The sequence below is a fragment of the Pipistrellus kuhlii genome, unplaced genomic scaffold (genome assembly GCF_014108245.1).
Source record: "Pipistrellus kuhlii isolate mPipKuh1 unplaced genomic scaffold, mPipKuh1.p scaffold_m20_p_10, whole genome shotgun sequence".
NCBI classification, from domain to species: Eukaryota; Metazoa; Chordata; class Mammalia; order Chiroptera; family Vespertilionidae; genus Pipistrellus; species Pipistrellus kuhlii.
The window spans coordinates 28,837,600-28,861,108 of NW_023425405.1; the positions used below are offsets into that span (position 1 = coordinate 28,837,600).

The 23,509-nt window shown below is 39.7% G+C and overlaps 1 protein-coding gene and 1 long non-coding RNA gene across 8 annotated transcripts in view; one reads left to right on the forward strand and one right to left on the reverse strand.

The window, feature by feature from the left end:
* Positions 1 to 625: 625 nt before the first annotated feature.
* LOC118714219 lies at positions 626 to 1,766 on the reverse strand. Its single transcript, XR_004986515.2, has 2 exons — positions 1,163 to 1,766; positions 626 to 943 (listed from the first exon to the last, which is right to left on the reverse strand). It is a non-coding gene; the product is annotated as an uncharacterized LOC118714219 (long non-coding RNA).
* Positions 1,767 to 8,092: 6,326 nt separating this feature from the next.
* The window catches only part of SNX13 (sorting nexin 13), a 93,165-nt gene continuing 77,748 nt past the window's right edge, over positions 8,093 to 23,509 (forward strand). For all 7 annotated transcript variants that reach the window (XR_006740928.1, XM_036429250.2, XM_036429252.2 and 4 more), the window contains exon 1: positions 8,093 to 8,226. Coding sequence is in view for 4 of the 7 variants with exons in the window: in XM_036429250.2 (XP_036285143.1) it covers positions 8,215 to 8,226 (12 nt within the window). In the remaining 3 variants the exon portion in view is untranslated. The remainder of the gene's footprint in view (positions 8,227 to 23,509) is intronic.

Here is a 23,509-nt window from a genome sequence, read left to right on the forward strand (position 1 = left end):
ATAACAACAGTCTTTGATTTCACCCTTACTCTGTAAGGATGAAACTAGCTGAGGTAAGCCTTAAATATGGGGATGTATTAAGTTTTGTCTTTGAGCACTGATTCCTTTTCTCATTTCCTCCTTTGACTGAAAGCAAAAACAGAAGGTCAAATACTCATTACAATTCTTATGATTCACATTTGAAATGGGAGACAAGATCATTGAAAAATTTTAGTTTTTTAAAGTTAACAGATTCATTATATGTAATGATACATAAAATACATATATAATTCTAAATATGCAACTATACAGCATATATATATAAACATATATGTATGTATATATTTCTTTTTTTTTCCATTCAATATTGACTCTAACACTAGTTGTGTTAACTTGAGCAAAAAAATTTAGCTTTCTGAACCTGTTTTCTATTTTTTAAAATGGGAATAATGACAGTTTCTATCTTATAGGATTGTTATGAAGCACTTAGCACAGAGCCTGGCACATGGTAAAAACTTCATATTACTTATTATAGAGAATTATATATGTGATATATATATATATATATATATATATATATATATATCCTTATTGATATTTTTATATACAAGTGAAGTTTTTCTATAAAATCATCACTTGTTTGGTATGTACATAAAAATGTAAAAGTAATTTTATTATGCATTTCCCTTTATGTTTTAGGGCTATGAAACTAGTCTGTATGATATAACATTCATTTATCAAAAGTCAGCACAAAGAGTGACACAATTTTAAAAATCAAATTATTTAGGAGGTTGGGAAATCTTAAGAAAGAAAGTAGACTGCAACAAGAGAATCTAACAGTATTACAAACTTATGAAACAACCTCACTGAGGAGGGTGGGGGAGAAGGTGCTAAACTAAGCAATTTTTGGAAATGATTTAAGTTTGTAAGACAAAAACAAAAAGAACTGTGTATAGATACTGTACTCTAGTTCCGTGGTTGGCAAACTGTTGCTTGTGAGCTACATGTGACTCTTTGGCCCTTTGAGTGTAGCTCTTCCAGAAAATACCACAGCCTGGGAGAGTCTATTTTGAAGAAGTGGCATTAGAAGAAGTTGAAGTTTAAAAAACTTGGCTCTCAAAAGAAATTTCAATCGTTGTACTGTTGATATTTGGCTCTGTTGACTAATGAGTTTGCTGACCACTGCTCTAGTTAATAGAGTTGTTTTTCAAGGGGGTATTGGTTAACAGTTCCAGTACTTCTATATACATGTATACTGAAATTGAACAATTAAGTAAATGGATGGCAGATGGTAGGAAACAGGTTTCTCACTGTTAGAGTAGGATTTTATAGATTAGCAAGGGGAGATGACCTATCCTAGAATGATTCTTCTGGTAATGGGTTCAAGTTGGATACATCAGTAGAATTCATGTTTAGCCTAATATACATCAAGATAGTTCCAGACAGAAATATTCACAAATAGGTGTGTATATATAAATTAGTGTGCAACCATATATTTCTTTATCAACTGCAGGTCTGAAAAGAAAGGACATTCCAATTAGTAAAGAACACATCTAGTGCCTACTTTATTTTGATTTCTAATACCATCTTTATATATAAAAGGCTAGGTGACCGACCGTCCATCAGTCTGCCTGTCTGACTGACTGACTGACTGGTACATATGATGCATGCTGGCTGGCTATATATATAAAAGCCTAAGCAATTGTCCAACTATTCAACCATTCAACCGTCTAACTGGTAGCTATGACATGCAATGACCACCAGGGGGCAGATGCTCAACACAGAACCTGCCAGCTACAGTGACTTGACAGCTGTGGTTCTTGGGTGATGCACCCAGAACCAGAGAGCAGGGAGCCTGATTCCGGGGTATGTCACCTGAGAACTGCCCTCTCGTAATCTGGGATTCCTCAAGGGTGTCAAAGAGCTGGTTTTGGCCTGACCCCCCCCAGGCCAGGTCAAGGGGCCCCATAGGTGCATAAATCCATGCACTGGGTCTTTAGTTTAAAAATAAATGTTGAATTGCACATGAACGATACATATAAAGCTCTCACTGGTGCCAATCGCATGTGCGTGTTTTGATTTGTCATTGTTGATCGTGAATTTGGTTGTTTTTGTTGACATTCTGAAGCTGAAAGAAAGTGTTGTTGTAGACAGAGTACTATGTCTAAAGACCAACTATTGGCACAAAAGATTGTGATCTAACATAATCAATGCTGAGGATCTGTGGAAAGAGAGGTTGTTCTGATTCCAAGAATTGATTTGTCTCTGTCTGACACTGGCCTCCCATTTAAATTAATTCCAAGACAGTTTCCCATGATGCCAGCATTTGTGATCACTATTAATAAATCACAAGAACAAACTCTAGACAGAGTAGGAATATTCCTACCTGAACCTGTTTTTGGACATGGTCAGTTATATGTTGTTTTCTCTTGAGTTCGAAGGGTGTGTGATGTTAAAATTAAAGTTGTAAATACTTCAACACAAGGGAAATTAGTCAAGCACTCTGAAACTGTTTTCACTCTTAATGTGGTATACAGGGAGATATTAGAATAAGTTTAATCAATCTATTAGTCATTGTTTTTATCAATGTTGTTTTTATACCATGTTTTTGTTGTTTTTATATAATGTCTTTATTGTTGTTATATCATGTTGTTATTGTTTATTTATTAATAAATTTATATATTATTTTCATATTCATTTTACTAATTTTCTTTCATCTCTGAGACTTCTGTTATAGAGAAGTGGCAAATAGTGATATTAAAATATTTCTTCTAATTAATTTCCTTTCAATGTGCATGAATCTGTGCACCGGGCCACTAGTTCTCCAATAAAACAACCAAAGTTCCCTAGAGAAATGGCTGATTCTAGGATTGAGGTATGATGTAGTACCAGAAAGTAAGGAAATGCTCAAAAACAAAAAAAAATCTCACATTGATGGATATTTTAAAAATGCAGAACTCTGAAAGAGCTCCCAATGGCCACAGCTGGGACAATTAAAGTAACAAAATAAAATAGTACTGGATTTAACTTAAAATCCTATATAATAAAAGGCTAATATGCAAATCCACCAAATGGTGCAGTCACTATGACACGAACTGACCACCAGAGGGCAAAAGCTCAATGCAGGAGTTGCCCCTGGTGGTCAGTGTGCTCCCATAGGGGTGCACTGCTCAGCCAGAAGCCCTGAGCCAGGCTCACAGCTAATGAGTGCAAAAGTGGTAGCAGGGGCCTCTTCCACCTCTGCAGCAATTGGACATCCTCTGAAGGTTCCCAGACTGTGTGAGAGGGCACAGTCCAGGCTGAAGTACCCCTCTGAGTGCATGAATTTCATGCACCGGGTCTCTACTATAAAATAAATATCTATAAATCCACACTCAAATAAACAAATTATTGAATCCATAAAATGGAAAAGAGAAAAATTTCCTATGCAAATAATTCCAAATAATTAATGTAGATTACCCTCAAGGAGGAGAAGCATAAATCCCTGATCATTAAGCATGGATTTATATACTTCCAAGGAGTATAGTATGGAAAGGAAGAAAAAAGAATAAATTTGCAGTGGAGAAACCTGGCAAATACTACCTCAGCCAGGTGGTCTAAGAGGCAATATCAAGAGTGATAAATCATATTGAGAGTATGTATCCTTGATAGGTAACCTGGGGCAAGTTACTAAACCTCTTATGGCCTTTGAGAGTAGCATCTACTGTGATGGTCTTTTTCAATTGTTAAATATATATAAAATACCTCCCACAGCACCTGGAGCATAATTAAAAATAATATTAATAATTGAGAATTAAACATTTGAAAAGTGATCAGGGTCTAATTTTTGTGATGTAATCATCTTTTATAAACTATTGACTGAGGTTGCCAGTGATTTAGTAACACTTTTGAAGCATGCTACAGACCTCTGTATAGGTATATGTATATGTATATGTATATGTATATGTATATGTATATGTATACGTATATGTATAAACAACATGGTCCTTTTGCTTTAGATCTTGGTATCATTGTGGAGCTTTTATTGAAGACACTTGTGATCATTATTATGGCTGCGTCTGCTTTAGCAAAGGTTTGTATCATTTGTCTGTGTCTTTTAGGCTTAACTTGCCTCAGTATTTTCTCAAAAAAATACAAGAAAAAAGTGCATGCTGGGCTATTTGAAGCTAGATATGAGATCACACATAAATGCCCTCAGATTTCTGCTTACTGTTGCCCTACTAAAGCAATAACAAAGAATCAGGATATCCTGCTGTCATCTGTTCTTAGACAGTGTCTCCTCTGTTGGCAATGCATTACTTCAATACTGATGCACTGGCTTTGACTCTGGACCTTGTTATTGAATGCATCCTACAATGTAATGCTCAGTGTTCAATAGAGGTGGTAAATGAGTCTGCATTATGGGAAACTGGATTAATAATATGGCTTAATAAATCAAATACTAAATGTGACAATTGTTTGATAGATGCAATTTGCTTGGGAGGTTGGTTCTACACTCTTCAGTTTCTCAAAATAAGTTATAGCAAATTTGTGACACTCTTTAGAATTCTTTTGTTTTAAAACTAAAAAAATAAGCAAACTGGACATTGTAAATTGTTCTTTGGAGGTTTAGAAATCACTGGCAGTGACCTATTGGAAAGCATCAGACACTTGATCTTTGGCCCCTGACCTCTTTTTGTTAATCCTCACTCAAGGATATTTTTCCTGAGTTAAAGGGAGGGAGGAAAGGAGGGAGGGAAAGGATGAGAGGGAGAGGGAAAGGGAGAGGGAGAGGAGGAGGGAGAGGGAGAGGGAGAGGGAGAGGGAGAGGGAGAAACATCAATTGAGAGCGACACATCCATTGGTTGCCTCCTGAAAGACCCTGACCAGGGTTCTGGATTGAGCCTGCAACTGAGGTATGTGCCCTTGACCAGAATCGAACCTGGGACCCTTTAGTCCATAGGCCCATGCTTTGTCCACTGCCCCTGACCTCTTTTGTTATCCTTTCCTCTGTTAATTGGACTGGACACTCTGTTGGAGAATCAAACCTTTTGCAATGATAGATAGACACAGATGTATCCTTATCATGTATTTCTTTAAGATGGATTGTTCTGTTTTGTTTTAAATTTCTGATTGACAGCCAAAGAATCCAGCATCTCAGATCATCCTGTCTCAGGTTTCTGCTATAATAACTGATAAGATGTTTTTAAGACCACATAGACTAAAACTGCAAACTGTACCAAATTAGGTGCTTACTTTGTTTTTTAAAAAAGCTAGCTGTTTCTGTGAGCATTCTTCCCAACTATGTAACTCCTAAATCTCCATAACTCTCTGAAACTACATTCCTTATTTACTTTGTTGCTTCCCTTGCTAGCAAATAACTATGATGCGTGCTTAAAATAGGTTTGCTTTTAACATATTTTATCCTTATTATCTCCCACTCCTATTACCACCACTGAAAATATATGCAGTGTGTAAGGTGAAGAGAAAGGTATAACACATGACATACACTTTTCTCTATCAGTCTTAGTGACAATAAGAGTAATTCCCCCGTAATTGCAAGAAAAGAACATGCAATGACGATTTTTTTTTTTTACATTAACCTTTCAACATTAGGATTTTTTTTAAAAAAAGGATCAATGTTAACAAGGCCTTTTCCTTTTGGGGTCTTTTAGGAAGTGATTTACCCATTCATTTAAGAAATATTTATTGTCTACTATGTGCTATTGCACTATTCTTGAATTCTAGAATAAATTGCTGAGGAAATACCTTAGAACAAAACAGAAAAATCCTGACCTCAGGGAACTTACATTTCAATGGAAGGAAAACAGACAATAAGAAAAACAGTATTTATGTTAGAAGGTATACGTTCTAAGAAGAAAAAAAAAAAAAACTCAAGGGAATATGCTGGGGAGGGGCAGCATTTTAAATGAGATGGTCAAAGTAGGCTTCCTTGAAAAAGGTGATATTTGAGTGAAGATGGGACAGAAATGAGGGAGCTAGTCAGGAGGGTATCTAGTGGAAAGAGCTTTCCAGATAAAGAGAATATAGTCAGTGCAAAGACCCCAGGGCAAGAGGATTCCCTGTTGTCCAAGGTGCTGGAACAAAGAGGTTAGTAGAAATGAGGTCAGGGAGGTGACTGTAGGAACTTGGTAGGAATGTTTTCCAGGTCACAAAAAGTTCGCTGGCTGAAAAAGCTGGGAGCTGATGATTTTGGCTTGATCTAAGGTCCACAGGCAGACTTCTCAATGTCAAAAGCATATCCATGTCATGTTACAGGTGGATATCTCAAGCTGTGTCTATATCACCCTTAGAATTAAAAGTGAAAATGCCTTACTTGTGGAATTGGAAAAACATGTAGAAAATTAAATATTAGGTCAGGCACCTAAATTAGTTTTAATTCACTAGCTAGGACCTTAAATATTAATGAGCCTTCTTCTCTGTTTTATTTACAGGTTGGAAGAGTATCTTTTTCCAGGTTCCTGTTGTCTCTAGTTATCTCTTGGTTTCCCTTAATATCTCAGTCCAGGCAGTATTTTCCAATCTTATTTCCTATTCATGGTTTACTGTCACATTTTACCAGCAACACATTTTATTGTGATGCAGAGGCCAGAATTTAACTGGCCCAGAAGTATGGAAATTGTGCGTCGGAGGTAGAGTTAAACAACAAACCCTACTTGTCCTCAATTAGTAGAATCAAGTAAAATCAGGATTTTTCTTTAATTTCTGGCTCACTATGGAAAGGAACCATTTTGTTTCCTTGGTGAAGACACAACAGCATAGAATGACAGTCATGTCATATTGAGACAATTTCACTTTCCCAGGAGTACCAGCATCCAGGAAGGGGGATTGAGGTGGGGAGACGCTGGCAAAGGGGAAGGGACAAACCGGCCTTAGTTTTGCAAAATGCCTTGTGTATCCCTTGCAAATATGGCATGGAAAGGTGTCTTTATATTAACTCTGGAAATATGGCATGGAAAGGTGTCTGTCTTTACGTCAACTCTGGAAATCCACGTCTCAGCTCCCTGGAAAAATGGTTTCTACAATTGGGCAACACACTTTGGCAGCAGGTCCGGGTCAACTAACACATTGGAGCCAGAGGCATGTTCAGATGGAGGGACTTCTAGGCTCACAGCGTTTGTTCCGGAGTTCAGTCCCAAACCCCCGGTTCAGTCCCAAGGAAGTTGGGAATGTTTGCAATGACACCTGCTGAAGTCTGCTCACCCCGACAACTCAAAAACATCCGGTCAAGAAGCCAGGGAAGCTGTAGAGATAAATGGCTGATAAAGTGGCTTTTATTTATTTATCCCCCTCCCCCCCCAAGGTCCCCAAGCCCCCGCTGTTATGCAGGTGCTGGCCAATCAAGGGATCGGGCGCCAGTCCAGCCGGTGGGGACCTGGGCGAAGACGATACGCCCGTATCACTTCCACGACCTGCCGCGCACCGCGCACCCCAGTAGCGAGCGCGCCGAGGATCGGGAAGGACGCAGAGAAGTTTCCGTCCAAGTTTAGGAGAGCGCGTGGCGGAGCCGGGACAAGTCGCGGGTCCACATTGAAGCCTCAGACCGTGGAGGGAGCCGAACTCTCCGGCCGCCGTCTTCTCCGGCCGCCGCCCAGGGCCATGCGAAAGGGCAGCTTTCCTGCAGGACACCTGCCGCCCGCTCCCCGAGACCCGCGAGCTCCGCAGCGCCGTCCGCCCAGGGCCCGGCCTCCTCCGCCGGCCTCGCTCCCCCCCAGGGCCGGCCGCCCTCGGCGAGCGGCGGAGGACGAGCGGTTCCCGCAGGCGTGCGGCGCGCCGGCTCCCCGGCCGGCCTGGCGCGGGGCCCTCTCTCCACTCCCCGCGGCCACTCATCGGCTGGGGCGCCCAGCTCCGGGGACCCCGTCGTCGCCATCGTCGCCGCCGCCGCCGCCGCCGCCGGCACAGCCGGCACCGCCCCGCGGGCCTCCGGACGCCCGTGTCCGCTCCCCCGCGCGCCGGCGCCATGGAGACCGTCACGAGACGCCGGCGGCTGCCGCGCTGGCCAATGGGAGAGCACGTCGCGGGGAGACGCAGACGTCGCTCTTCCAAGATGGCGGCGCGTCCGTCGCGAGCAGCCGGGCCGGGGGGAAGCCAGCGAAGCCGAGTCCAGCCGCCGCCCGGGGAAGGACTGAAGGGGCTGTTGCCGCCGTTGGCGGCGGCGCGGGCAGTTTCCGCTGCTGCTACGGCTGCTGCCATGCGGCGAGGCTAGGGAGGAGCTCACTCCCCCGGGGTGTAATAATGTTAACAGAGGTAAGCGGCGGCGGCGGCGGCCGGTGTTTACCTGGGAAATGGGGAAGGGGCCGGGCAGGCAGAGGACGACCGTGCTCGCGCCGGCGGGCGGGCCGGTCCTCAGAGGCGGGCTGCGGGGATCCTACAAGTGCCCCCCGCGGGGAGCCGTGCTGACTCAACAAGAGTCCCGCCGCCGGCCGCCGGCGCGCTCTCCCTTCGCAGTTGCCCCTGCCTTGCCCGCCGCCCGGCTCGGGTCTCCCCTCCTGCGGTGGCGACCTCCCCACCGGCCGCTTCCTTCGTGGTCTCTCCCTTGCACGCTGCTCGGTGGCATCGCGGAGTCTCTGCGCTGCCCACGGTTTGCTCGAGGTCTCTTCTCCCCTTCCCTCCCCCCGGTCCCGGCCTCCGCGGCCCGCCCTCCGCCTCCCTCCATGCGCGGTCAGCATCCCGGGCTGGTCACTCGCCGGGCCGGTTGGTGGCCCGCCGCGCCCCTGACCGCTAAGTGGTGGAGGGGACCTGCCCGTTCCCCAGCGAGAGGGAATAGGGCAGCCCCCCCTCCCACCCCGGCCACCTCCAGCTGACACCGTGGGAATAAATGAGAAAGTTGTGCTGGACGTCCTTCCACCCTCCTGATCGCTTGGGACCCCCTCCTTCCCTCTCCCCTTCTCTCTCTCTCTCTCTCCCTCTCTCTCCCTCCCTCCCTCCCTCCCTCCCTCCCTCCCTCCCTCCCTCCCTCCTCCTCCCCCCCCCCCCCCTCCCCCCCCCCCCCCTCTCTCACACCTTTTCCTGGGACCTGAACTGGAACTGGGGCAGCTAGCTGTTACCAGCCAGTCAGTTTCCCCTTCCTAGGGCCCAGTGTCCAGGGCAAAAAAAAAAAAAAAAAAAGAGAGACTTTTTTTTTTGAGAAGTTGAGTTTTTGCCTTTACTAGCTAGCAGTGCTTGAAGGACGCAATGGATGGAGCCAGGCCCTGGACACCGTGAAGCCAGTGGTGGGGAGTGGTTGGTGTATGCTGCTGGTGTAGGCATCACTGAAGGTGCACATGCCAATGCTTGTGGGTTTAAGGAAAATACCTTCAAAGCTCCTCAGCTGAAGTCCGGGGTCAGCTGCCAGGCACCAGCTTGGGCATCTTTGGGGCTGAACTATGGACTAAGGGTAGGAAGCCATTTAAAGGGGCCATGGGGAGTATTTTTATCTGGGCCAAAAATGGGGGGGGAAAATATTGGTAGAGGAGTGTGGGAATTTGAAAATAAAGGACTTCCTTGCCTTCTTTCCAACTGGGCTACCTACCTCTGAGGAACTTCCAACTTGGGTGATTATGTGTTCTTAATAATCTATGCACAGAGCCTGGCCTATGATTTGTTTACCAAGTACTTGTTGATTTTTAATTCATGAACTATTTATTTCTAGTCTTTGCTAGTTCACTCTGTATTTCTAAATCCCACCGATCTTTTCATTCCTGGAGTCTATTTCATTCCCGAAAATTGTGGTTTATCATAAGCTTCTGTTGTCATTAGCAGTATCAGGTTAAAAAAACAAAACAAAACACACAAAAAACCTTAGAAGTAGCAGAAGTTCTATTTTTACCAACAGTGTGATGTTTTGGTGGGAATAATTAGCCTTAAAAGTTTCCACTGTTGTCTCTAATGTATAATCTTTTAGGAGACAATCTTTTGATTAAATTTGGCTTGGTTTAGCATGTGAACTCATTGTGTTTGCTAATAAAATAAATAGTGTCTTGATTTGGAAAGATTGAACTTTCTCAGCTTTTGTATTTTAAAATAATTTTGTTTCGGCGACATATCAGTGATAGTAGTAAGATGCACTATATATGTGCTCTGTGTGTACTATCAGGGGCATCGCTTATAAGAGGCAGTGCCAGGTCCCAGCGTTGGCAGTCTAGATGAAGTCTGCTAACCACTACACTGGAGTGCCTTTTTAGAGTAAGGTCTAGATTAAATGATACTTGGATCTTATCTGTGGTTTTAGTAGTCATCTTATAGATTATAAAACTGAAGTCCAGAGACTTGTCCAAGGTCAAGCAATTTCTAGTGGCAAAGGTGAAACTAGAACCCCATTTCCAGCTCAGTACAGAACTCTGATTTCTCAATGAGTAGTTTTCAGCTCTTTTGATATTTTTTAAAATAGGGCTACTTCCTTGTCTGATTATGGTCAATAGATACAATAAATTGGGAAAGTTATCATTACTTGAGAAAAACTTTTTGCTTTACTTCTAGCTTTTTTGTGTGTTTGAACAAGGCTCAGGAATAGTCCTATTTTGAAATATTTTAGATATACAAATTTTACTCATTGTTAATTGCTAAAAAATTAGTAGTGTGGGACTTCTTTTTACTGCTATCTTTTAGTGCTAACTTTAGATAAGAAAATTTCAGGAGATGTGATTTAATTTGTGTTAGGTATTAAAATGTATAATGAAAAACTGAATTTTGAAAGATTCGTATGTTCAACAAGCATATACTATGCTCAGATTGTACCATCTGCTTGGTTCTTCTATATTTTGACATTGAAGTAGGTGATATTATCTCCTTTAGCCCCATGAGAATACCAAGATTGAGAGTTTAAAGTGGCTTGCTTGTTGTAAGTGGTGGAGGCAGCAGTCACACCTAAGTCCTCTTAATCCAAATTGTGTGCAGTTTTTGCGCTCAGTATGGAATGTATTATAAATTTTTGTGGCTGATAATCAGCAGTATACTAACTATTTTTAGTTGTTTTTCTTTTTAACCAAGGTGGGGATTCCAAGTATGTAGACAAATAATAACATAGTGATAAACATTTATATGAAACTTCAGTTTTGCTTTTTGTCGAAGTAGATCTTTAAAACCTTTTCAGAAATGAGAAACCATGCAAGTGATTGACTAAGGGCTATATTAAGTTAAAAGAGAAAATTAGTCAATTGAGCAAATATGCACAATGAACTTTGAAACTTGAAAATATGATAGGTTAGTGTGAATTGAAAATACAGCTCCAAAAGGTCGTATTGCCTTTTTTTTTTTTTAATGTCTATTAAAATTTCCTCTCCTACTGTCTTTGCCCCTGTTAGGAATTCTTACTCTTAATGTTACTCCTATGATATTTGACAAAACATTTGTCATAGTAGACTTGAAAGCTATTTGTAGGAAAATATAGGAAAGCTATTTGTAGGAAGATGTAGGAAAACATGCTAAATTTGTACTAATGCTCTGGAGGTTGTTTTTACATAAAAACCAATTACCAGCCTATTGACACTTGTCTTGTGCTTTTGAAAATAGTGAATAAAAATTGTAGTTATTTAAACTTAATACCTTGTTTCCCCAAAAATAAGACAGTGTCTTATATTAATTTTTACTCCCAAAGATGCGCTAGGTCTTACTTTCAGGGGATGTCTTATTGTTCATGTGCTAGGTCTTATTTTCGGAGGATGTCTTATTTTCTGGGAAACACGATAGTTCGGGCTGTATGCAAATGTGAGGCATTAGTTAATGCTAATTCTTGATTTTGTGATTAACAAATATGATACAGATGGGAAAAGATATAAACTGCAGCACTTTTATTTACGTATTTTATTTTTCTTATGTGTCCTAAGACAGGGAACCATAGGCAAGCCCTTGTAGGAGGTTTAAACTGCAGCACTTTTAGAAGTCCCAGGTTAATAGTTGTTAAGGGAGTAAAATTTTGTGGCTCAAATAAATTTGGAATATATTTGCCTAAAGGAAGTTAAATAGATGTCTTTTCTGGAAAAGCTCATAGCTTTTGATAGGTGATTTACTTTCAAAGAAGGTAATAGAATTTTCATTACATTGCAAAGTTGTTTAACTTAATTGGTTTTGACAAACTGACTAATATGGAGAGTTATAGAATTTCTTGTATTTTATTTTAGGAAATCCTGAGTGTTGATGAGTTGTTCATCAAGAAAGGGTTCTGGACTTGCAGGGATCTTTTATACACACACACACACACACACACACACACACACACACACACAAACTATCAAGGAAAACCACCTTAGGTCCATTGGTATTCAAAGGATGTTAAGAGCTCGAAAATGTGAGGAGAGAGAACTTTGAATAAAGCAGTGGACCTCTCTTAACATACCTTTTTTTAAAAAGTGGTTGAAATTGAGTGAATAAGCTGGACTCATGGTAAAGCATACTTATTTCTGTCAACATATGATACCTACCACAGTAGTGAGGTAACACACAAATGATCTATATCTTAGACATCATAAGGATGAGTCCCAACTTATTTATGATGTGACATTAGGGAAGATGTTTGAACTTTGAGCCTTAGTTTCCTTCTGTGTAAAATTGCTTTAATAATAGCACCTTTCTAAGCTGCTCTCTCATTGTTGTGAAGATAAAATAAAATGAAATAAGGTATATAATTCTTTGTGAACTGTCAATAATTATACACATATCAGTGGTTAGTACATCAGGTTTTTCTCTATATGCCTTGTTCTAATGTCAATTCAAGCCCTAGGTTCTGTCTAGCTTTATGGTTTGCTAGCTTCTCAGTTGTGGGTGGATCCCAGGAGAAAGGTGTGCCTTGATCATTGGTGTAATTACAGGGGAGGTGTTGTAGGCCTCAGGAATGGCAATATGTGGCTAAGTGGTGGGATCAGACCTGATATGGGTGTAGCAACTTAAGTATAATACTTGGGATCTGGCTAGGAAAGAATTCAGAGTGAATATCCAAACTGTAAGAGAACATTTATTTGGTAAATCACAGAAGTAGAAGTAATTCTTAAAAGAAATGAGCTTAGGAAACAAGTTATAGAGGTAAAGTATGGAGCTTGGGAGTGAGGAACCTAATGGTAACTTATCTGGAGCAGGAAGCAGGTGGGGGGGGGGGGGGGTGATAAGGGGAAAGGGAGAGGGAAAGAAAAAGGCACTGGTGTATTCCAGGGGAGGAGAGCGCACTGGGTCCTTGTCCTAAAGGTTTTAAGGGTCAAATTTTAGGGTTAGTCCCAGGGGAAGATCCTAATAGAATATTCAACAGTTTTCCAAGTGTGTCCTTTTACAGTGGTGGTCTCCACTCATTGATTGGCAGGCACCAGGGTGCTGAGGTCAGCCTTGGCTGGACCAGAAATACAAGGGAGGCATAGATATCAGCTCTAGGAAGGGAAGGTCAGAGGAACCAAACCACAAGTCCAATGATGTGCTAGGGGAGGAAAAGTCACCTGGAGGTGTGGTCCCACCCTAGGCTCCTGGGGCTTTCCATCCTAGTGACTTTCTGTACCTAGCCCATTCATCCTTGCCCTGCTCTTGTCTAACTGCCTACCTCAGGAGGCAGGGGGTAGACTTCAAAATGAAGTGAAAGGAAAAAAACAGACTGAGAGCATGTGCTGCAAACTAATAATGAGGGTGGTTTGTTGTGTGGCTGGTAAACTGATGCCAAAGAATTTCTGAAAGGGAAATTACAAAAACAATTTGTAGAAGGCTACTTACTTGAATGTTAGCAATGATTTGTGTGTATATATTAATAAATATTTATAGGAAATAATTTATTTTTAACCAGTCCTGGTAATTCTAAAAATCCCAGTACCATTCTTAAAAGGAGAAGCTGTTGTTCAGGATGATTTTTATAAGGCTTTTGTTATGACTTGTACTGGACATTAATTTGTGTGAATTAATTTGTTCACCAAACACTAACACACAGTGTAGTAGGCACATGCTAAGTTCTGCTGCTGAAGTGGTGGGTCAGACCTAAAACCTGTTCTCAGGTAAATTAACTATCAATTAAATTGTGCCAGCTTGGCGATCATTCTACTGAAGAGTTGACATCTTTTGTCAGAATAAAACAAATAATTAAAAGGTGAAAATGAAGAGGAAGAAAAGGTAGGAGAATGTAATTAAAAGGTAATTGTTTATATTAGTTATATAACTCCAGGTAAACCTACCAGTTTGGATGAGATGGCAGCTTCTTAAAACTGGAGTCAGCTTATCTCTGTTTCTATATTTGCACCAAGCTAATTCACAGTGTGGCATGAAAGAAAAAGTGATAATAGAGAAGAAAATCTGTGAATTTATCATTTTTTTCCTAAAAAGATTTTTAAATCTTAAGAGGTCTACCAAATTTTACTGAAAACCCCCAGCTGAATTCCATTTTCCTGGTGAAAGTTATGCTTGGTCCCCACCCACCTTTCATTTATTTGCTTTTTTTCACTTCTTCCCAACTTTAATGTTAACTCCTGAAGATGGAACTTACAAGTTGTATTTCCAGACCCTGGAACAGATTTGGATGCTTAGTAGTCCTCACTCAGTATCTGTTGGATGAAGGTTAAGTATTTTCTGTAGTAAAATTAAGATAAAAAAATTTACACTGTCTACAGTAAATTTAAACTATCACATTAATTATCCTTCAGGGATTATTTATTATCAGTGTCCATTAGACATTTTTTTACTAGTGCACTGTGGTTTAATAATGTGTTTGGGATCACAAAGCACACACAAAATTGACAGAAAAATTAAATATCAAACTTTTAGTTAGAATGGAAGTCTCTTAAATTTTTCTATAGGAAAAAATCTGATTAGATTGTTGTTATTATATAATCAGTTATAAATGCAGGAACAACTTGGATTTTATCTTGTATCTTGTGCTGTTTAAATTTTATTATGATTTCATGTTTACCACTTAATAATGTATTCCTCAACTAGATAAACTGAAAGCTTTGTTTATAATAATATGGCTGATTTTTGTGGCACTTTATTGAATGTTTCAGTTTGTAGCCTTTAATGTTATTTTGAAAGTTGCAAGTATGAGTAAAAATTTGGTCATGGATTTCAACAAGTTGGAGGCACATTTTCGAGGAGTGCAGCTGCTACCACAGCCTCCCCACTCAAGTGCCTCTCGGTGTTGCATTATTAGGTAATTTCACCCATCTGCAATTCCATTGCATGTTTAGAAATAATGTGAGCCGGAAAAGTTCAATAGTAATTTCTGTGTTTAACTGTGAAAATTAAATTGTTCTAATGATCTTTAAATTAGTCCCAGAGACTCATATATATCATGTGGAATAATTCACAATTGTGGGCTTATTGCACTGTTTTTTCCAGTTTCCTGCGGGACCTTTTTATTCTGATGCCTCTGTGAGATCCCTAAAGTGAATTCTGCTTTGCTTTTGACCTTAGCCCTGCATTGTTGAAAGACTCCTTGGATGTTACTCTATTTAAACCTGAATTCCTTTTGCTCCTGGATCCCTGGGGCTATTTTTAGCCTGGCTGTGCTTTGGCACATGAGTATGTGATTCTTTGTATTGTGACTTTTATTTTCGGGCTAGAGTTGTATGACAACATGCATGTGTGGAGAATGGCTTTTAGATTCACCATCATTTCAGGCCTGGAAATTATAAAACTGATTTAACTTGTACAATTTTAATGAAAGAGTTAAGTATGAAGTAAAATTTCATCTCATTTTAGTTATCACATAAATTTTGGAAATAATGGTCTGATTTTAAAGTCTTATTTGCTCTTCAGTATTTCTTTAAATCATAATATTGTAGTTTAGAATTCTTGATTTCTCTTGATGAGTTTGAGATGACATTTTGTTCTCAGAATTTTTCTAAGCATGTTTGATCAGTTTGCAACTGTTAATAAAAGCAACTATTTTTATATCCAATGTTGTTTTACTTACATTTGATGTTTTTTCTTGACTAATAGTACCTAAGTGCTCAACACTTAAACTGTTGCAATATTCTAGTCCTGGTAAAAGTTAGCAGAGTTAGAGTGTTGTAAGTGGTGGGAATGGCACAACAGGTATTTGTGTGCTGGCTAGAAAAGGATTGGTCCAGACCCAAACTGTAAGAGAACATTTATTTGGTGAATTACAGAGGTAGAAAACGTAATTCCTAGAATGAGCTAGAGGTAAAGGAAGGACCCTTGGAGCTAGGGAGTGAGGAAGCTAATGTTAATGTGCCTAGGGGGGAGGGGTGGGGAAAGGAAGGAAAAAGCAAGGGCATACTCCCTGGCTAGAGAGAATGCACTGGGTCCTCCATCCTAAGGGTTTTAAGAACAGAGATTTTAGGGAGGTCCCAGGGGAAGTTCTCAATAGAATATTCAGCAATTTTCCAGGGGTGTCCATTCAGGGTTGTGGTCTGATTGATTGGCAGGCAACAGGGCAGAGGGGACATTTTTCGGTGCAGCTGGTCCTGATGTCAACCATGATTGATATTGTTGCTTCTCTGGGAGTGGAGCTGGAATACAACTGAGGCATAGATGTTATCTCTGGGGAGGAAAGATCAAGGGGTCCAAACATCAGGACCAGGACTATACTAGGGCAGTAAAAGTCACCTAGGAGGCAAGGTCCCCTCTATAATCGATTGTCCATTGCTAGGCACCTGGGGCTTTTCACTCTGATGACTTCTGTCCCTAGGAGAGAGAGAAACATCAATGATGAGAGAGAATCATTATTGGCTGCCTCCTTCACTTCCCCTACTGGGATTCACCTAGCAGCCCCATTTTGTAACTGGTCAAGGTACATGCCAGGGTTGTAGGCTAGATCCTCACTGGAGGGGGGCGGGAGGGAGGCATGAAGTAGTCCACCCATCGATGCTTTTCTTTCATCCATGTTTCTCTCTCTCTCTCTCTCCCTTTCTCTCCCTCTCTTTCCCTTTCTCTCCCTCTGAAATCAATAAAAATACATCTAAAAAAAAAAAAAAAGTCCAGCTGGTGTGGCTCAGTGGTTGAGCATCAACCCATAAGCCCATGGTTATTATGGTTAGGGCACATGCCTGGATTGTGGGCTTGACCCCAATGTGGGGCATGCAGGAGGCAGATGATCTATATTCTCTCTCATTATTGATGTTTCTATTTCTCCCTCTCCATTCCTTTCTGAAATCAATAAAAATATATTTAAAAGTAAATAAATACACAAAAATAATAAAGTATTTATAATAGTTTTGATTTTTAAAAAATATATTTTATTGATTTTCCACAGAGAGGAAGGGAGAGGGATAGAGAGCTAGAAACATCGATGAGAGAGAAACATCGATCAGCTGCCTCCTGCACACCCCCTACTGGGGATGTGCCTGCAACCAAGGTACATGCCCTTGACCGGAATCGAACCCGGGATCCTTTAGTCCGCAGACCGACGCTCTATTCACTGAGCCAAACTGGTTTTGGCGATATAATACAGTTTTTGTTAAAAATATTACAAGCTTCTTGAAAAGTAAATCAGTGCAGAAATGTATTTAGTAAAAAGTAAAGATTGGCTTTCTCCATTTTAAAAAGAGTCTGGGTACTTCCATACTGTTCTTTTTTAAACACATATGAGAGAATTTTCATTCAATTTTAAAAATTACTCTTAAAGATAGTAATATGAATTATCTTTTCCTACTTTGATAAGTTTCTCAATTGTTTACTTAACTTTTCCAGTAGTTTTTATTATATTTTATACTCTTCTTCCCGTCCCTCTGTCCTGTGAATAGTATTTGCTCAATGAGTTGATTTGATACAGACCAAGAGCATGTGGAACTTAAGTGTTAAGGTGCCAGTTAATGATCAGAAAGGAAGATAAACTGGTGAAGATTATCACTGGGAAAGGAATCTCGGTTTATATAACATTGATTTTGATGAGGAATCCGAAGATCTGTGCATTCAATAATACGTATTGACTATATGTGTCATATGTTATACTTGGTACTAAGAATACACCATTGAACAAAGCATATACAATTTATGTCCTCATGTGACTTATGGCATATAGTATATGCAGGAAAATAAACAGGCAATTACAGTATAATGTAATAAATGAGGATATTGGCAATGAGGAACCATGGAGTCTAGTCTCAATAGGGAAGTGAATATACTAGAAGAAGTGGGCAACATAAGGAGAAAGTAGAAGAATCTAGTGTCTACAACTATGAATGTAAATGAAAAATAGAGGCAGATGGTGTAACTAATGTAGAACTGGAAGATTTTAATTTTCCAATTTCTCATTCAGAGAAAAGATATGATGAAGTTAGAGTGTGGTCTATAGTGCTAAAGTGGAATTACATGAAAGATGGTGGAGGTGAAATGCTTATGATATTAAAAATGGACTGTTGGATGTATTACCCTTACATATGTTGAAATAATTCAAGGTACTTGGGATAGAGAAGAATGTTGTGTGCCACACGTCAAGAGTGTTGACTTTGGAGATTAGTGGTTTTCATTATGATTGCATATTGTAATTGCCTGGAGAACTTCACACACTACTAATGCTCCATTCTAACTTTGCTGCACAGTGGAAATTCTAATGGCTAGCTCCCTTCCCTAGCTATTCTGATTTACTTTGTATGGAGTGTAACCAGGGCAGTGAGATTTTAAAAATGTCCCCAGGTACTTCGAATGTGTAGGAATTGCACAGGGAGGGCTTTTTACAGGAAACTGGATGGGAGCTATGGTTGGGACTGTGATCCTGCATCATGAGGTTGAGAGAATTGCAGAAGAAGCAGCTTTTACTTAAAGCAAACTGAAAAATTTGAGGATACAATGCATTTGTTTTTTTTGGAACAGAGTAAACTTAGAGGGAAGCGTTGGTAGGGAGGGAAACAGTGGGAAGTTAGAGGAGGATAAAGCAAGAACAGTACAGTGGTTAGAGTACAGAAGAAGACTAATAAATTTAGCTCTTGGGGGTGACCAAAGATAACAGGGCATATTGGCCTGGAAAATAGTTTCAGTAATCCCCTAGTGTTTGATAGATCTTAATGGGATGAACTTCATTGAAAGTCCTAGCCTTGTACCCTTCTCTTTGTTAAGGGATTTGGATTGATTGTGAAGGTGGTTGGATCTTAAAGACCCACGGAGAGGCCTATAGTTCCAGGCTGAAGTGGGTAAAGGCCCCTCTGTTTTGACACCAGCAGGCTGAGACTGGAGTGTCAAGGCTTGGCCAGTTTTGCATAGCATAGCTCACTCTGACATGCTGCTTGTGAGAGTTTGACACTGCTGTACCTACTAACTAAGCCTTTACTGTTTCTTTACTTTTTACACTAATGCTTTTTAGGAACAATTTTAATTGTCCAGTTTCAGATTTCTAAATGACGACTGATAGGTGTCATTTTTTTTTACATGTATAATAATTATATTAAATTTAGAAAAGTGAAAAGGGACCTTATATATTACCTAAGCAAACTTCTCTTATTTATTTATTTATTTATACATTAGAAATTCATGCATAGAGAATCAAAATGAGTTTCACAATGAAACTGCTCAGACTAGATTAGAGTATAACTGTATCTGAGCCTAGAAATTTATAATTGTTAAACTGATTCAGATTTGTTTTAAGAATAAAATAACTCATTAATTTGATGTATAACTCAATTTTTTTGAACTTGTAAACTTGGAAAATGAGAAGAACATCAGTCATCACTCACCAAAGTACAACAAATTTAATTTTCTTTTAAAATTAAAGTGAGCTTTTTAAAGTATAATACAGTCTTCAAGTGTTACCTTAGTTTTGCAAATAAGCTTTGCAATCACCTTTGAATGGAGAATTATTAGTAAAAATTTTTTAATATAACTTTGGTCAGGATAAGGTAAGTAGTAAAGTAGTAAATTTGGTAACAGGTTGATGTAGAAATAAGAAAATTATACACTAAGTGAAAAATAAGACTTTTACATGATTATAGTATATCTTGTTAACTAGTAATTAAAACCCACTGTTCTTACTAAGCAAATATATGCCATGATTAAAGCCCTCATACTTTTTTTTCAAATATTTTTTATTGATTTCAGAGAGGAAGGGAAAAGGAAAGAGAGAAACATCAATGATGAGAGATAATCATCGGTCAGCTGCCTCCTGCACTCTCTCCCCACCCCACCCCCGCCACTAGTGATGGAGCCTGCATCCCAGGCATGTGCCCTTGATCAGAATCGAACCTGGGACCCTTCAGTGCAGAACGATGCTCTTTCCACTGAGCCAAACCATCCAGGGCCAAGCTCTTAAACTTTTAAAAATTTGGTGGTTTTGTATACAGTGGCCTTATTTCATGTGTTTGAATTACACAACTAAAGGTAACTTTTCTAGGCTCTGACACCAAGTAGAAGGACCATGGGGGTTTAGGCTATATCAGAAGGATGCTTTAAAAATTATCTATCTATTTGAGGGAAAGAGAGTAAGGAAGAGAGGGAAACAGAAATACTGTTTAGGAGACGGAGGAAGGAGAGGGGAGAGAGAGAGAAGAGAGAAGAAGAGAGGAGAGAGGAGAGAAAGAGAGAGAGAGAGATATCAAACTTGGCGCATCCAGAGGACACTCAAATCAACTGGTTTCCCTGGTTGGGGCCAGGGTACTTTTTAACAGCTGGGTTAAGTCCTGCATTTTTATATTTATCTTAATTTCTTTTGCTATGAGTAATAACAATAATTAGCCTAACATTGATCATTGCATCATGGACTCATTTACTCCCCACAACAACCACATGATAGAGGTGAGCAAATAAAGGTGATTACACAACTAATAAATAAATATGAAAGGTGAGATTTGCACTCTGATTTCTCTGACTGCAGAGTTCATACTTTTTCAGCACTATGCTATACTACCAAGTATATTTCTTCTTAAGTTTTGAGAAGTAAGTGAGAATAGGATATGTAGAATGCTTGGTACAATTTTAGCTTTTACAACTTTTTGTGGTATAGTATTGTGAATACAGTTTTGTGGACCTAGAGGTTAATTTGGGGAGAGTTTTAAGTATGTCGTTTTTCTTAGTTCTAAACCATTGGTTGGCAAACTCATTAGTCAACAGAGCCAAATATCAATAGTACGACGATTGAAATTTCACTTGAGAGACAAATTTTTTAAATTTAAAACTATATAGGTAGGTACATTGTTACTATCTTAATTAGGGTACTCCTAAGCTGGCCTTTGCTAAAAACTCAAGGGGCCAAAGTGCCGCATGTGGCTCAAGAGCTGCAGTTTGCTGACCACTGTTCTAAATGGTATTGGTAGCATGTTAGAATGGAAGAATAACAGGCCCCACCCTAGACATCCTGAAGCAAAATCGGCATTTAAAAACCTAAAAGTTTGAGAACGTCTGCCTTAGATGATGTTGAAGGTTTCTGCTAAATCACATTTGGTTAGTCAGTGATTATAGAACACCAGCCAGTGTGGATATTTCAGTGTTTATTATATTTAGAGAGGAAAATGGTAATCTATCAAGAATTACTTTGCTGTAAATCATTGTAATGTAGATTTATTCTTGGTTTTGTTTTGGCTTTCATTTTAAGTCAGCTGCTGAAGTAATACCTGTTTGGATTTGTAAAAGGTTTCTGTATTATCTGAGGAAATAATGATAACATAAGCTTTTTAAATGGTATTAAGGCAAATGCTTTTTAAAAAGTATATTTTTATTGATTTCAGAAAGAAAGGGAGAGGGAGAGAGAAATAGAAACATCAATGATGAGAGAGAATAATTGATCTGCTGCCTCCTGCACGCCCCCTACTGGGGATTGAGCCTGCAACCTGGGCATATGCCCTTGACCGGAATTGAACCCAGGACCCTTTAGTTTACAGGCCAACATGCTTATCTACAGAGCCAAACCAGGCAAGCATTTAAATAAATGAGGCATGTGGCCTGCTGGCCTCGAGTTTGACATGCTTGGGGGCAAAGCAAATGTTTTCTTAATCTCACCAAGTAAGATTATAATTTCAGGCAAATACACACATAAACACACACACACACACACACACACACACACACACACAGAGTAGAGGCATGGTGCACGAATTTGTGCACGGGTGGGGTCTCTTGGCCTGGCGGACAATTGGGGCCGATCAGGGCCATTAGAGATTGTCTGGCTGGGGGAAGGGACCAAGGGAGGTTGGTTGGGCAGGGGGAGGGACCATGGGAGGTTGGCTGTGAGGGCACACTGACCACCAGGGAGCAGCTCCTGCATTGAGCATCTGTCCCCTGGTGGTCAGTGTGTTGTCATTGCGACCAGTCATTTAGGATTTTATGGTAATTTATCATAATGGTTGCTTAGGATTTTATATGTATAGATGGGAACACTAAGAACAACACAAAGCTTTCTTATTTTTGAACAGTTCCCTATTCTAATATTTCAATGAGCAGATTACTTGAGCAAATGAGCACCAAACTTGCTTGATTGGAATTGGTTAATTTTATTAGTCTCTAGAACACATGTGTCAAACACAAGGCCCGCGGGCCAAATCCTTCCCGCCAGGCCTTGCAGTGTGGCCCGCACCGCGCTGTCATCACTGCACTCCGCTGCGTTTCCATCACAATGACAGTTTATGACTGTTCAGTAAACCATTCGGCCCGCGATTTAGGCTGGATTTTAGATTTTGTCCCCTTCTCTGATTGAGTTCGACACCCCTACTCTAGAATATGAAAATTTCTCTCAAACTTAATTTAGGAAAGGGTTTTCTCAAGATTAAAAAAAAAAAAGTGACAGTAATGACTGTCTGTTCACAGTTAAATCGCTACCATGGTAGGTGTTTACAAATATTTGTTCAATTAATAAATAAAATTTTGTTTTTGTTGAATTTGCCACTGTTTTCAAGTGCATAAAATACTTACAAGATTGTGAAAAGGATTTTTTAGACAGTTGAGCATCTCCCCCATATTAACTAATTGTTGCATTAAATAATCTTCCCCATATTAACTTAATTGTGTTTTTTTTTGTTTTGACAAGTTTTTTAATTGTGGAAGGTATGATTCAAATAAAAGAACAAATAAAAAATTTATGTAGTTTAACAAGTTAACTGCCATAAGTGTCTATAGACGAAGCGGCATACCTTTTTTAATATAATTAAATTCAAAATACCATGGCAGTTAACTGGTTAAAAAACAAACACCTCCTTAAGAAGCGGAATATTACTGAGTATTTGAGAAGGCCCCAAGTTGTCCTCCTATTGCAAGCTCTCTTCCTTTATCTTCAGAGATAGCCACTTTGCTTGGTTTTATTTTTAAAACCTTAGAATATATCAGAATTTATCCTTAATTAGTTTTTTAACTTTGGAAAATGGACTTGCAAGCATAAATCTTACCTGTGTAACGAAGGAGTAATATTGCTACTATTAGATCAAGTCTCACTGAAGGAGGTAGGCTGAATAGTCTCATTTCTACTTTCCTGAGAGTTAACAAGAACTCTTTTTAGGGAAGTCCATGGATAAGACTTTGAGTGAATCCTGGAAAATAGCATCTGTTTCCCATAGTTGGACACCTGGTGGTACTGTGGTACCAGTCCTATATAGAAGAAATAAAAATAAAGAAAAAACCCAAACCCAGCAAACCCAAAACACTGAGTGACATTAAAGAAGATAAAAATAAAGGGAAAAATAGAAGAATCAATATCATAATTCTCTTTAAATCTTGT